Source organism: Tamandua tetradactyla, chromosome 2 (genome assembly GCF_023851605.1).
Source record: "Tamandua tetradactyla isolate mTamTet1 chromosome 2, mTamTet1.pri, whole genome shotgun sequence".
NCBI classification, from domain to species: domain Eukaryota; kingdom Metazoa; phylum Chordata; class Mammalia; order Pilosa; family Myrmecophagidae; genus Tamandua; species Tamandua tetradactyla.
The window spans coordinates 23058590-23072993 of NC_135328.1; the positions used below are offsets into that span (position 1 = coordinate 23058590).

General features: G+C 34.4%; 2 protein-coding genes across 3 annotated transcripts in view; both read right to left on the reverse strand.

The window, feature by feature from the left end:
• The window catches only part of LOC143667035 (olfactory receptor 13C9-like), a 713098-nt gene that overhangs the window by 171342 nt on the left and 527352 nt on the right, over window positions 1-14404 (reverse strand). The gene's annotated exons all lie outside the window — the stretch shown is intronic.
• On the reverse strand, window positions 1889-2833 carry LOC143659272 (olfactory receptor 13D1-like). The gene has a single exon (XM_077132064.1). It carries the CDS (start codon window positions 2831-2833, stop codon window positions 1889-1891), a length of 945 nt encoding a protein of 314 aa, XP_076988179.1.

Here is a 14404-nt window from a genome sequence, read left to right on the forward strand (position 1 = left end):
TCCTATCTTAAAACCTAATGTTCATATTGTTTACCATTATGTAGAAGAATGTAAGCACTCACATGTCTGTTGAATGAATAAGTGAATGAATTAAAATATCTGTGTTAATTCTAAGAACTTAAGTGTACATTTAGTTATAAAAATAAATGCAGGGTGGGCCATGGTGGCTCAGTGGTAGAGTTCTTGCCTGCCATGCTGGAGACCTGGGTTCAACTTCCAGTGCCTGCCCATGCAAAAACAAAAAAGAAAAAAAGAAAACAGCAGAGAATATTGTTCCAAAGACTACAACTGAGAACAAAATATGGGGAATATAAAGAACAGATTTTGGTTTCATATAAAGAAACCATTTCTCTCATAGTCACAACTGGATCCCTATGGAAGTGGTGAGTTACCTGTCATTAAAGATGTGCAAGAAAGGATGGATAACAGCCCACTGTGGATGTTTTAGAGGAGATTCAAACATCAAGTTTTGAACCGAATACTTTTAATTCTGTGAGATTTGGTTGTTGTGTAAAATTGCCTTTGCACATTATTTGGTGGATTATGAACTTCTTTTCCTTGAAGTAGGATAGGATATCTGCTCTCTGACATTGGTGTTGAGTCAGGAAGGGTGAAATCCAACAAATAATTGGACTCAAGATCATTACTTTGGGTGACAGCAAAGAGACAAACCAAATTCTTTGGTGGATATTATGTTCTGAAGAGTTTTTCCTTTCATCACTAATCCCTCCAATTAATTGGATAGGTAAAGGTGATTTTTAAAATTACATATTTGTTATTCCTGAAATGTGTAACATATACATTTGACAAGCTGTCTTTAGACTGCAGTCCAATCTTCCTGAATTATTGATGCAATAATGAGGACACGCCATAATTTTAAAACTGCCCAAACATCTTTCTGGAATGATAAAAATAGAAGATGCTGTCTCTTTTGGAGATAGGCACACTTGCTCTTTAGGGAAGGGCCATGTTTAAGAGTGTTTTGGGTTATGCACCCATATATTTTTACTGGGGTAGCCTTGATTCTTAGAGAAGAAGGAAATGAATTGGCTTCAGCAATCAGGTGGCTGGCCAGGAGCTAAAGAGGGAAAGGGTTTTAAGAGATCCTTGTGAGAAACATGTCTAATAGTTACTAGGAACAGTAATATTAAATACTAAAGGATTTCCTTTACTGTATTCTTATATCTTATTCTCAAGCTAAGTATTAAACATGACAGCCTTTTGATTATATGCTTTTTAAAAGGCATTAAAACATATTCTTTGAGGAGAAAATGGACTGTAGGGAACTTAAATGCCATGGGGAAATAGTTATAAGATTATCAGAAAGGAATGATGGGAAGCTCAGTATAACATGGAAACAAAAATGACCCCAAACTGAGAAAATGTAAAAATCCCTCAGCAATATTTTACAAGATATCTGTATGCACTCACGCATTATAGAGGTTGGACTGTTGTAATTTACCTACTAAAAGAAAGGGTGACTTCTGAAGGGTGAAGGACTTGGAACCATTTGTGACTCTTTGCTTAAAAATTATGAATGTCACTGAGAAAAGAAGAGAATAAGAGAATGAGAAAGAGATAGAAATAGAGAATTATAAATCTAGAGGGAAAGGTAGTATTAGAAAAAGTAGAAAAAGAGAAATACTGAGAAAAATAGAGTGGAGCAAGGGAGGGAAGGAAAGGAGATGAGATAAGGACAAAAAGAGAGAAGAGAGAAGGAGAGAGAGAGAGAGAAATGTTTACATGGGTATTGTCTGTGGTAAAATGAATCATCCTACATTTGGCTTTACGAACACAAACTCTCATCATGCTGGGTTCCACAACTTCTTCTGTGAACACCAAAAACATGTCTTTTCCACAAGTGAAGCCATCACATGCCTAAGGACTTTCATATTTTCCATAGATGCAGGTGTTTGCTGAGGACTTTCTTCACAGCCTCTTTTACCTCCTTATTCCTCAGGCTATAGATGATGGGGTTCAACATTGGGGTGACCACTCCATAAGACAGTCCAATGATCTCATCAGATGTTTTTGTGTCCTTTGACTTGGGCTTCATGTACATAAAAAGGGCTGAACCATAGAACAAAATTACCACCACCAGGTGGGCTGAACAGGTAGAAAAGGCTTTCTTTCTCCCTTCAGCAGAATTAATTTTCAGTATTGTAGAGAGGATGAAAACATAGGAAATGAAAATTAACAACAGAGGAATAATCAGTAAAACAATACTTGCCACTGTCATGACGAGCACATTTATGGTGATATCCGAACAGGTAAGTTTAAGAAGAGCCAGTAACTCACAGGTAACATGATCAATGACATTATTCCCACAGAAAGGCAATATCATTGCTAGAACTGTTTGTATTAGGGCGATCAGAAAGCCTATGCTCCAGGACCACGCAGCCATGTGCACACATAGCACTCTGTTCATGATGATGGGGTACCTCAGTGGGTTGCAAATAGCCACGTACCGGTCATAGGCCATCATTGCCAGGAGAATACACTCAGTGGAGCCTAAGCCAAGGGAGACCGCCATCTGTAGAGTACAGCCAATGAAAGAAATGGATTTTCTCTCAGACCTAAATATGATGAGCATTGGAGGAATGAAAGAAGATGTATACCAAATATCCAAGAATGACAGGTTCCCAAGGAAGAAGTACATGGGGGTGTGGAGGCGGGAGTCCAGGATGCTGATGATAATGAGGAGGCTGTTTCCTAGGAGGATTATCAGGTACGTGATTAGGCAGAACATGAACACAGAAAGCTGGAGCTCTGGGTATTGGGAAAACCCCACCAGAAAGAATTCAGTCACCGCAGAAAAATTTCCCATCTCCATATGCCCATGTCACCTGCAGAGTTCAGTTAGGACATGACTCAGGGAAATGTAAATTTATAGTGCAAATTAAAAAAAATCACTTTAAGTGGCATTACTTTGTTTGATTTTTTAAGAACTTCTCAGGAAATCAAGATGGGCAGGAATATTTTAATTTTATTGGTGATAAAATTGAAGTACTTGAGAGATTCAATAGTATTTAGGATTATGCAACAGCAGAGGCAAGGCTACCAATATCTCCAAGAATTGTGTTGGGATATGCCAGGCCTGTAAGAAAATAATAGAGACAATATAATTTCAAATGTGGTTATAAAGCAATCTCATTGTTAATGAATATTCTAAGATGAAGGCAGTTTTCTAATGAAAACATATACAATCAGCAGCATACCATTTAGCTTGGGTGTGATTTTTGGATAAGTTACTTAATTTTTCTGAGCTTTAGCTAGTTCATGCTGAAATGTGGGAAAAAATAACTCTTTGGCAATTTATTGTGGGATTGAAGTTACATAAAATCTCTAAGGTTTCTGTCACAATAGGTGGCTAAAAATGGTACCTGCAATTATGATGCATTTATAATTGATTGTATTATTGTCATTATTAGTACTCTTGACTGTCTCAGAAAGGAAAAATCATTAGTGTTTTTAAGATGATGGCATGAAAGTTTGGGACCCTAATGGAAAGGCTTTGAATATTTTCTCTTCTAAAATGGGCATCTATTCATTCTTCTTTCAAGGATCAGTTGAGAGTTAATCTGAAAACATTTGAGACTGGTCCCCCAGGAGCTTCCAAGGGCTAAAGAGCCTGGTTTCCTATTATGTACAGGTGTTTTAGAACCTGGAATTTCCATTCCCTTAGTATTCATTACTTTTGTATTCCTCTAAATTCTGCATTTCTCTCTTCATTTTTTTTGTCACCAAATTTGTAGATGTGTATTTTATTTTTTTTAGGCAAGTTAATATTATTTTACTCAATACTTAGTGATAATTTTCTCTTTCAATCTTTATATCTGATGCTTTGGAATGCATCCTCGAACTTTTATACTATTTTTATGTCATAACAGTGAACATTCTGAATGAATATATGAAAATGTGCATATAATAGTACCTGACACAAAGTTCTCACTGCATATTGGTAAATATTTGTGTGACTGAACTAATGACAGCTAATATTTATTGAGATTTAGCTCTGTTCCAGGTACTGTTATACTCACATTTCATGTCTTAACATATTTAATGTTCACTGCAACCTATGAGATAGGTGCTATCTATATCCCTATTTTACAGTCGACCATACAAAGCGAAGTTAAAATAGCTTGTCCAAGGTTACAAAGTGAGAGCCAGACTTTAATACTGGGAAGTCTGGCTTCAGAGTCAGCCATTAATGGAACACCACTCTACCTCTCACAGAACAGATCCCATTTTTTACCTCTGGATCCCATTTTACTACATATGGGTTGCAACCATATTATTGAAAACTCAGCTATTTTAGTCAATTGTTTCCTAGTTGTTTGATGTGATACCCAAGCAAAACAGTAAACTTTTAGTACAAGGACTGTGCCTTATACTTTATTGTATTTCTGTGATAGCTTGTATTTACTGGACTGTGGCTGCAGAATGAGAAAATGTCTCCCTTATCTTACCCTTAGCCCACAGCCACACATTTGCCCGGCTTTCCTGTTTCCAGAGATCATGAAAGTTACATAGGGCAGCCCTCCTGTCTTCTTCATTACCTTTCTATATATTTTTTATCTCCCTATTAGTGAGTTATTGCCTAAATAATTGTTTGGGGGAGATTTTAAAAAGAGATAATGGTACCAATATTTTAGAAACTTGGAAGAGACTCCTTTTTTCCTGTGCTTTCCTGCTCAGTTCCCACTGGTACAATTTCCTCAAAGGTGTGAGTTGAGGCAGTTTTTATTCATTTGAGCACAGCTGTTACAAAGTAGAAGGAAGGAGAGGAAGAAAAGATTTAGGATAAGGAGAGAAGTCAATTTTTCCTGTTACAAAAGAGCACTGACTTTACTGCTTATATTCTGGGAGGTGGAGTGTTAAGGAGAAAGGGATGAAAGAGGCAGGGCTCACTTTCTCTCTGTTAAAAAAGGTCCAGGATGGAAGAGGTCATTTTTTCCATATCTAGAGTCAATAAGAAAAAGTAGAAAAACACAGAATCAACCCATCATAAAATGCTCATTTTTAACCTCTCCATCTTATTTTGTGCCACATCCCCTTTACCCATCCCATGACTATGGGAAGGGAAAAGTTACTGGAAAGTCTATTCCCCGATAAACATCATTAGTCTTGCCTAAAAAGCTACTCCAATAGAATGATATAATCTAGGCAAAATGGTGGACTATATATATATATATATATATTGCTATGATATACAACTTCAACAAAAGTCCTTCTCAACTGGATTGCCACCACTAAGTCCCTATAATTTAGAAAATTTCAAGCCATTTCTTCAGGGTAGTAGAAATACCTTCTACTCTCAAGACCATGGGCCAATAAATTCCCACTGTGAAGCCAACCCATTGCATGGCATTTCTTCGGCAGCCAGGAGAAGTAAATTTAGAAAATTTAAAGCTACTACTTCTCCCCCTCCCTCTGGCTCTCCAGCAGCCAGGCTGGACTCCTGCAACTTACTCCAAACACTAACCTCTTTCATTTTTTGCTTTTATAAATGCTCTTATCTTAAACTGTAAGAGCCCCTCCCAGATGGTTATTGCCTTTTCCAGGAAAACTTTGTTACTTTCTGTTCTGCAGAACTATATGCTCAACTCTCTCATAGTACCTTCATTTATTCATTTATTCAAAACTTTGCATGGCAAATACTGTAGTAATTACTAATCCAATTGTGAAAAAATAGATGCTCACCTTCAAAACATTTGCTGAACACAAGAGTTATTTTATTCTTTTCAGAAACAATATCTATACTACATAAATGGTTTAATGTTCAGAATCATGGAAAACTTTGCAAATTATTTTATCAAACCAAACCAAACCAAACCAAAATGGTTTTTCACCCCAAACTGGCAAAGAAAGAATTAAAGTGTGGTTCACTGTCATTTAGATACATATGTAAACATCATAAATAAATATACTCAAACCAGATCCAATTATGTATTAATGTGATGTCATATATTTCATGAATTTAAGACATTCTAAATTAACATTTGCAAATTCATCAATATTAACAAATAGGTGAATAAAAAAACCTTTATGTTCATCTAGCTATATATAAAATCATTTGATACAAAATTTATTCTTTTTACAAATTCTTAGTATTCTTGACATAGACCAACTTAGTTTAAATGATGAAACTCTGGAGGTATTTCTCTAAAAGTCAGCCAAAGATTTCTATTATTATCATTATTATTATTTATTTTTTTCCATGAAAGATCCAACCAATAGTTGCACTGTTTTCCCTTCGGGATACTGACAATCTGGTATCTGATGGTGGTGGTGGGATATGTTATAAAATAAGAGGAAAAATACCCTCATTTGTTATACCTATGGAAACTGTAATCTTGGAGAAGAATTGAGGAAAATGTTTGTGATGTAATGTTATATAAAAGTGTCATATTCATGGTGATATAAGTGATCACAATTTTATATGTGTGTGGCTAGAAGAAACCACACTAAAATATTTACAATGATTTTCTTTGGAAAGTGGGATTTGTGGCTGTGATGGTTTGGAGCTATGTACCCCAGAAAAATACACTCTTAAACTTAATCTATTCCTGTGGGTATGAACTTTTATAAATAGGACCTTTTGATGTGGTTACTTCAGTTAAAGTGTGGCCCTGCTGAATCAGGATGGATCTTAGTCCTATTACTGAATGCCTTATAGGGAAGGTCTGAGAGAAAGAAAAAGCCAAAGTAAGCATCGAGAAACTGAAGATCAATGGAACCTGGAAAACAAAAGAGAATCCAGGAGAGGCTACCAAGAGCATTAACTTGTGGTAAAATAACCAAGGACCAAAGATCACTGGCAGCCAGGCCCAGGATGCCAAGTCTTCTGGGAGAAAGCATTGCCTGCCGGTGCATTGATTTTAGATTTCTACCCTCAAGACCATGGGCCAGTAAATTCCCATTGTGTAAGCCAACCCATTGCATGACAGTTCTTTGGTAGTCAGGGGAAGTAAAATAAGGGCATTTAAATTTTTCTTAACCATTTTCATATTTTCTTCAATGAACTTTTATTTTCTGATTATAAAATTTTGAAACAAATGTTTGAAATTTTTCTTAGTCAGGAATCACCTTGGTGCCAGAGTTAGCATATTTCTATTCTTCTAATGATTAGGACATCACAGAGTCAAAGACATTGAAGCATTTGTTAGCCCAGCTTTCTCTAAAACCCGAGGAGGAAAGAGAACATCAATGGATAGGAAATTGGAGAGATTTTCTTCTGCTTTATTATGCAGGTTAATTGATTGCATTTAATGATCTGATTTCAACCACCCTCACAAATATGTCCACCTTGAGCAGACATATTGACACAGCCCTAATTCTTTCAAAACTAGAATCCACTACTTAGAATGTGGCCAAGCTTAGCAGCCCAGATAGGATGTACCCCAAAGCATCAAAAATACCATCCAATAGAAAAGAAAGAGGAGGTGCCTGGTGGATAGGCGGGACCATGAGTAAACAGCAGGGACTTCTGTTACCTTTGCTTCTTTATTTCTGTCCCAAAAGAGGTAAAGTTTCAATTTTGTTGCTTCCTGAGTTTTGTCCATCTCCCCCAAAGGGTCTGTGTTTAGGTTGGTCTCCAGTGCCTATTGAAGAGAAAAAAACTCCAAAGGAAAGAAAACCTTCATGGATCACATGCATATGCCTGTCATCTACCTGTATTTGCACACAGAAGGTAGTAGTAGTTGGTTTGTAGCATATATAAACTTAGCCAGCATTTCACATTTCGTACAAGGAGTCTTTTGAATCATGCTATGCCACACCCATCCTGGAATATTCCTAGGAGGAAACTGCCAGTGTTAAATATTGCATTTCTACTTCCTGAATCAACTAGTTTCCCTATTATTTATGAAGTAACTTTGTTCTTCACACCTGATAATCTAATTTGGACTCTAAGCAGATTTTTAAAAAATTTTTCCATGGTAAGAAGAAATGAATAAATTAAAAGTATGTTCATAGATTTCCAAGATATTCCCTTGACTTAATAATTATTTTGTCCATATATATTTTCAACTAAATTGAAAATTTAGAACTTTTCAAATTAAAAAAGAAGAATAAACCTGAGGACCTGTTACAAACTAGAAGAGACTAAGGAGGATAACAGTTATATTCAATGGGAGATCCTGGAAAAGATTCTGGAGCAGAAAAAGATATTAGTGGAAAATTGTTGCAATTTGAATAAGTTCCATAGTTTAATTAATAATAAAATATAGTGTTAATTTCACATTCTTTATGATTGCACTATGGTTGTTTAAAATATTAATATTAGAAGGGGGAAGGGTTATTCGGGTACTCTTTGAACTGTCAACTTCTCTGATAGTATAAAATTGTTCAAAATAAAAAGCTTAAAAAAATACAAAAAATAGATTATTCAGAATTTACCATTTCCCTTTTTCATTTTCTTTCAGAAACAAATATTTTCAATTATGCCCTACCTGAGGGTAGTATTCTTACTTTCTCCACACAAAGTAGACAGCTTGTCCTGGTGAGACTTCAGATATTAAAAAAGAACACAGTTTTAGATAGAAACATATTCATACATTCGTCATTCCTACGTACAGTGCTTTATCAATTTTTATGTGTCCACATGCTAAGTTCACTGTTTTTGTACTTCCTCATACCAGTTAACATCTCAGATCTCTTAAAGCTGTAGCTATGCTATAGGGCTTGTAGTTAAGAAGCCCACTGCTCCAGGTTACTGGGGTAGAGTCGAGGGAAGTAGACCTAAGGGGATGCTGTCATCCCTACTAAATGGCCTGTCTTGAATTTATGTTCAATCTGCCATATAACTAATCTTATAATTATATAAATAAATTATAACCAAACTTATAGTACATATAGGCTGTAAGTAAATCGATCTGTCATATAAGTATGCTCCAATCTCTGTGCCTTAAAATTTTTCAGAGGATCCACAATGGCTCTTGTAGCCAATTTAAATCATTCTTTGTTTTCCTTAGCAGGGACGCTGTAATCCCAGAAGTGATTTAAAGTAGTGCCTTTAAACTATGTGAAAGGTAGTAACTTCTAAATCTTTAGGGATTTTGTCTCAAAGATCTAATTATACCTAACTTAGTAAGCAATAATTTATTATTTAAAATAAATCAAAAAGTTTGTAATTAAATAAATAAATAATACATACACATTGCAGAAAATCTTGGAAATTTGGAAAAGTCCAAATGAAGAAACTAAAGTCATCTATAATTTCAACTACAGTAACATTAATATTTTAGTGTATTAATTTGTATATAATATATATGAATTTGAGAGCACAGTGCATATCTAATGTTATAACAACTTTTTAAGCTAACTGTACATTATGAATTTCCCCATGTCATTTTATTAGATAATTTTAACTGATGTAAAAATATTCATAAATGGAAAATGGTAAACAAAAATAAATGTGGAATGACAAAGTAGTTTTCCACTTCTCTTGAACTTTTGAGAGTAATGACAATCGTGGAAGACTGGGGCCAGAGATTCTTTTCATTTCTTATTCCTCATGAGTAAAGACCTATTCCCATCATTATAATATCTCAAAAATGCCCTTTTTATAGTATTAGAAATGAATGCAATGTAGTACATATTTCCTCAGTGGGAAGAAGCAGATAGAAGTGTACCATTAATGATCAAAACTGTGGGTGCCTTGTCTCAGGAGAATAGCCAACACATTTCTGCCATTGTTTTCCAATTGTCTCTTCTACTTCCACTTATCTTTTGTTAACTTTTTGGCTCCCTAACCAAGTCATGGGATAGCTTCAAGCCTTAGTATTTGAACTCCTTCCACACTTGTGGAGCACCTCTAGAATTCAAAATGCCTTCGTAAGAAGGACACACACTTTAGTAGTGAGACCTGAACTCATTTGTAGTTAATAAACTATGAAGTAACAAGATGGTACATATAATTTGATAAGATAAGAGCCAACCGCACTGTAATGACATTATAAACATGTGTACCATTTATTTAGATTTTTTTCCATATTTTGAGATCCAAATGTGTGAAAGATCTTTCATTAAATTTTGATGCCAAAATTCTGGTAATATACAAAGAAGGAAAAGACACAATTCTTGTTCTCAAGAAGCACATTTCATAAACAGAAGACAAAGCAAAATGAAACTTGTTCCAAAGGGTTAAAAATAAAGAGCAATAATTTTCCAATAGCTTTCTGCATCTATAAACATTACTATGTGGTATTTATTTTATTATTTTATTTTTTTGGCATGGGCAGGCTCCAGGAATTGAACCTGGGTCTCTGGCATGGCAGGCAAATCAGGTATTTATTTTTATGATATTATCATAGTGCCACTGTTTGAATTTTGAATAATAAACCACTCCTGAATTTCTAGAATTAAATTCACTTGTTGTTTTCTATCCTTTAAATACAACACTTTATTCAACATTCTGATTTCTGCATTTAGGATTTTTCCAACTATATTCATAGGACAAATAGGTTCTTAATTTTCCTTTTCAAACATATCCTTATTAGATTTTGGTATCAATTTTATTCTGGCTTCATAAAATGAATTGGGAAAGTTTTCTACATTTTTCTATTCTGTGACTAGATTTTATAAAATTGAACTTATTTATTCCTTAAAATGTTGAAATAATTAATTGTGAATTCACCTAAGCTTTAACAATGGATTCAGTTTTCAAATAGATATAGAGACTTCTGGTTCCAGACAAGGTGGAGTAGAGTCAATTCTCTCTCTTCTTCTTCTAAATAAAGCTAATCCCCTGGAAATTATATATAAAACAAACATAAGTAGACTGTGAAAGGTGATAAGAAGAAGAAAGTCCACCCAGGGATCTTGGGACCTGAGGAATCACACAGCAGTGAATTTTCTGGGTTTCCTTCTGCCTTTTATGTATTATAGACTAAATACTAGAGAAGTTTCCAGTGGGAAGACACAAAGTATGAAGGAAGACTTATTCTGGTCAAGGCACCAGGAAAGGAGTGGCATAACAAGACAGAAAGCTTTTTGGCAATAATCTCACTACTTCAGCCAAACACCACAGAAAAATCTGCAATCCCATTCCACCTATATCAGCGAAGATCCATGGGGGGGCTTATCCATTTTCTCCCAAGTGTAACAGATGCCAATCTCTTATATCCAAGGTGTGAGCTAGGATTTTTTGCCATATTCCAGTGGTAATGACTCTCATTGATGAGCATGGGCTTCTCCTTCATCAAGAGGTAATGAGGTGTCTCTTATCCACTTCTTCAAGTTGTTATAACAGAAGCCAAGTGGGGAACCTGCGCTTCTACCCACACCTTGTATTAATGAGAAAATCATCCCCTTTCTCTATTTTTTAGGTTTCAGAGAAGTTCTGTTAAAACAAAAGAAGATTTAAATAAGACCCAGAGTCTCATAATAACCCAACTTTCTAGAGCACAATAGATTCTGCTCATACATATCACTGCTCACATAAAGGACCAGGAAAATCTCAATGGAATGAAAAAAGACAATCTCTAGAGGCAAAAGTGTGATGGCACAGATGTTGGAATCATTTGACAAGGAAATAATAAATAATAATAAATAATATGTAGCTATCATAAAAATGCTTCAATTAGGAATTATGAACACATTTAAAATAAAGGAAAGAAATACAAAGTCTTGCCAAAAAAAAGAGGGAAGTTCCAAAGCAAAGATATAGAATATACAAATAAGGACCAAATGGAAATTTTAAAACAGAAAGTACAATAATGGAAATGAAAATATCTGTTGAATGGACTTAACAGCACATTGAAAGAGGCAAAGGAAAAAAATCAATGAACTTGAAGATGGAAAAATAGAAATTACCCAACCCAAATAATGGAGATAAAAAGACTTTAAAAATGAGCAGAGCCTCAAGGATATGTGGGACTATAATGAAATATCTAATATTTATGTCACTGGAGTTCCAGAAGGAAAGAAAAAAGAATGTGGGGCTGAAAAGGTATTCAAGTAAATAATAATGAAAATTAATCAAAATTGCCAAAAAAAGATCAATAAATGTAAAGGTTAAAAAAAGCAGAGCAAACCTCAAAAAACAGTAACCTAAAGAAATCCACACCAAGGCACATTGAAATCAACTTCTGAAACTGGAAAAAAAAAAATCTTGAAACATTGAAAGAGAAATGAGGAAAAAATTGAATGACAGTAAACAGTATAAACCATAGAGGCCACAAGGAAGTGCTAGGACATTCTTCAGGTGCTAAAATGAAAGAACTGTCAAATCAGCAAGAGAGAACTTGTTGCCACCAGACCTACCTTTAAAAGAATGGCTAAAGGTGGTTCTTAAATAAAAAATAAGAAGAATAAATCCAGGAATATAAGGAAGTACTTGGAAAAAACAATGGAAAGTGTAAACGTATGGGTACAAACAAGAGACTATTTTCTCCTCTTGAATTTTCTAAATTATGTTTGATGGTCGAGGCAAAAATTATAACAATGTCTGATATGGTTCCTTATGTATGTAGAGGAAATATTCAAGGCAATTTATGTATATATATATAACAGAGAAGTTAAAGGGATTTAAACTGAAGTAATATTTCCACCCTTCACTTGTAGACTGTGATAAATAAATATGCATAATACAGCTTTCAGAGCAACCACTAAATAATCTGCAGTGATATACCTCAAAACACTATAGATAAATATAAAGAAGTTCTAAAAAATATTCAGGTAATACACAGAATCTAGGAAAAAGGAAAAAAGAAAACAAAAAAGAGACAAATAGAAAACCAATAGAAAAATGGCATACTTAAGTCTCAATATATGAATAATTATGTTAAATACAAGTGGTTTAGGTATTTTTTTTTTTGCATGGGCAGGCACTGGGAATCGAACCTGGGTCTCTGGCATGGCAGGTGAGAACTCTGCCACTGAGCCACTGTCTCATTGCCCAAGTTTTTTTTTTTAAAGACCCAATTATATGCTGTTTATAAGCAAATTACTTACAGTAGATCAATACAGATAGGTTGAAAGTAAAAGGGATGGAAAAAATATATAATGCAAACATTAATTTTAAAAGAACAGTGGCTATTATCAGATGAAGCAGACTTCAGAACAAAGAAGATTACTTCAGCCTGAGAGTCCATTATATAATAATAAAAAGTTCAATCCACCAAGATGATACAGAAATCCTAAATTTATATACCAGGCAATAAGGCTATAAAATACATGAATCAAAACTGATAGAACTGAAAAGGGAAATAGACAAATCAGAATTATAGTTGGAGACTTTGGCACCCCTCCTGTAGCATGAGAGAACAGCTAGAGAGATAATTAACAAGGATATAGAAAAACTGAACAACACAACCAATTAACATAATATAATGGACATTCTTAAATACTGCATCCAACAAAGAAAAAATATTCATTATTTTCAAATGTCCATGGGATATTTACCAAGATAGACCCTATCCTGGGCAATAAACCAAACCTCAATATATTTAACATAATTTAGAAAAATACAGAGTGTGTTTTCTGGCCACAGTGGAATCAAACTAAAAATCAATAGCAGAGTGCTAACATGAAAATCTCCAAACACTTTGAAATAAAAAAGCATAATTCTAAATAGCCCATGGGTCAAAGAGGGTATCACAAGTGAAGTAAGAAAATATATTAAATTATAATGAAAATTCACTGTATCAAAATTTCTGAGATGCAGCTATAGCAACACTAAGAGGAAAATTTATAGCACTAAATGGCTATGTTATAATATAGAAAAAGTCTCTTATAAGTAATCTAAGCTCCTACCTTAGGAAATTCAAAAAGAACAAAATAACCCCCCTCCCCAAAAAAGCAGAAGGATGGAAATAACAAAGATAAGAACAGAAAGCACTGACATTGAAAATGGAAAACAGTAAAGAAAAATGATTAAACAAAGGCATTATCCTTGAAGAGATCAATAGAATTGACAAACTTCTATCAAGACCTACGAAGAAAAAAAGAGAGAAGACACAAATTATCAATATCTGGAATGAAATGGTTATATTATTGCAGACCCTGAAGACACAAAAGATTAGAAGTAAACAATACAAGTCACACTGCACACCTAAATTTGAAAACTTTTGATGAATGTGGCAATTTAATTCAAAAGCACAAACTACCACTGCTCAACAAATAAGAAATAATTTGAACATCCTTATAAATATTAAAGTAATTGAACTTAAAATTCCCTCCCCCCCAAAAATCTCCAAGCCCAAATGGCTTCACTGAAGAATTTTACTAAACTTTAAAGAGGAATTAACACTAGATCTATAAGTATTATACAAAAATAGAAGAGGAGGGAACATTTCTCAACCCATTTTTTGAAGTCATTATTTCACTGAAATGAAATAGACAAAGACAGCATAAGAGATTAAAACTGTAGACAAATATTCCTCATGAAGATAGATGCAAA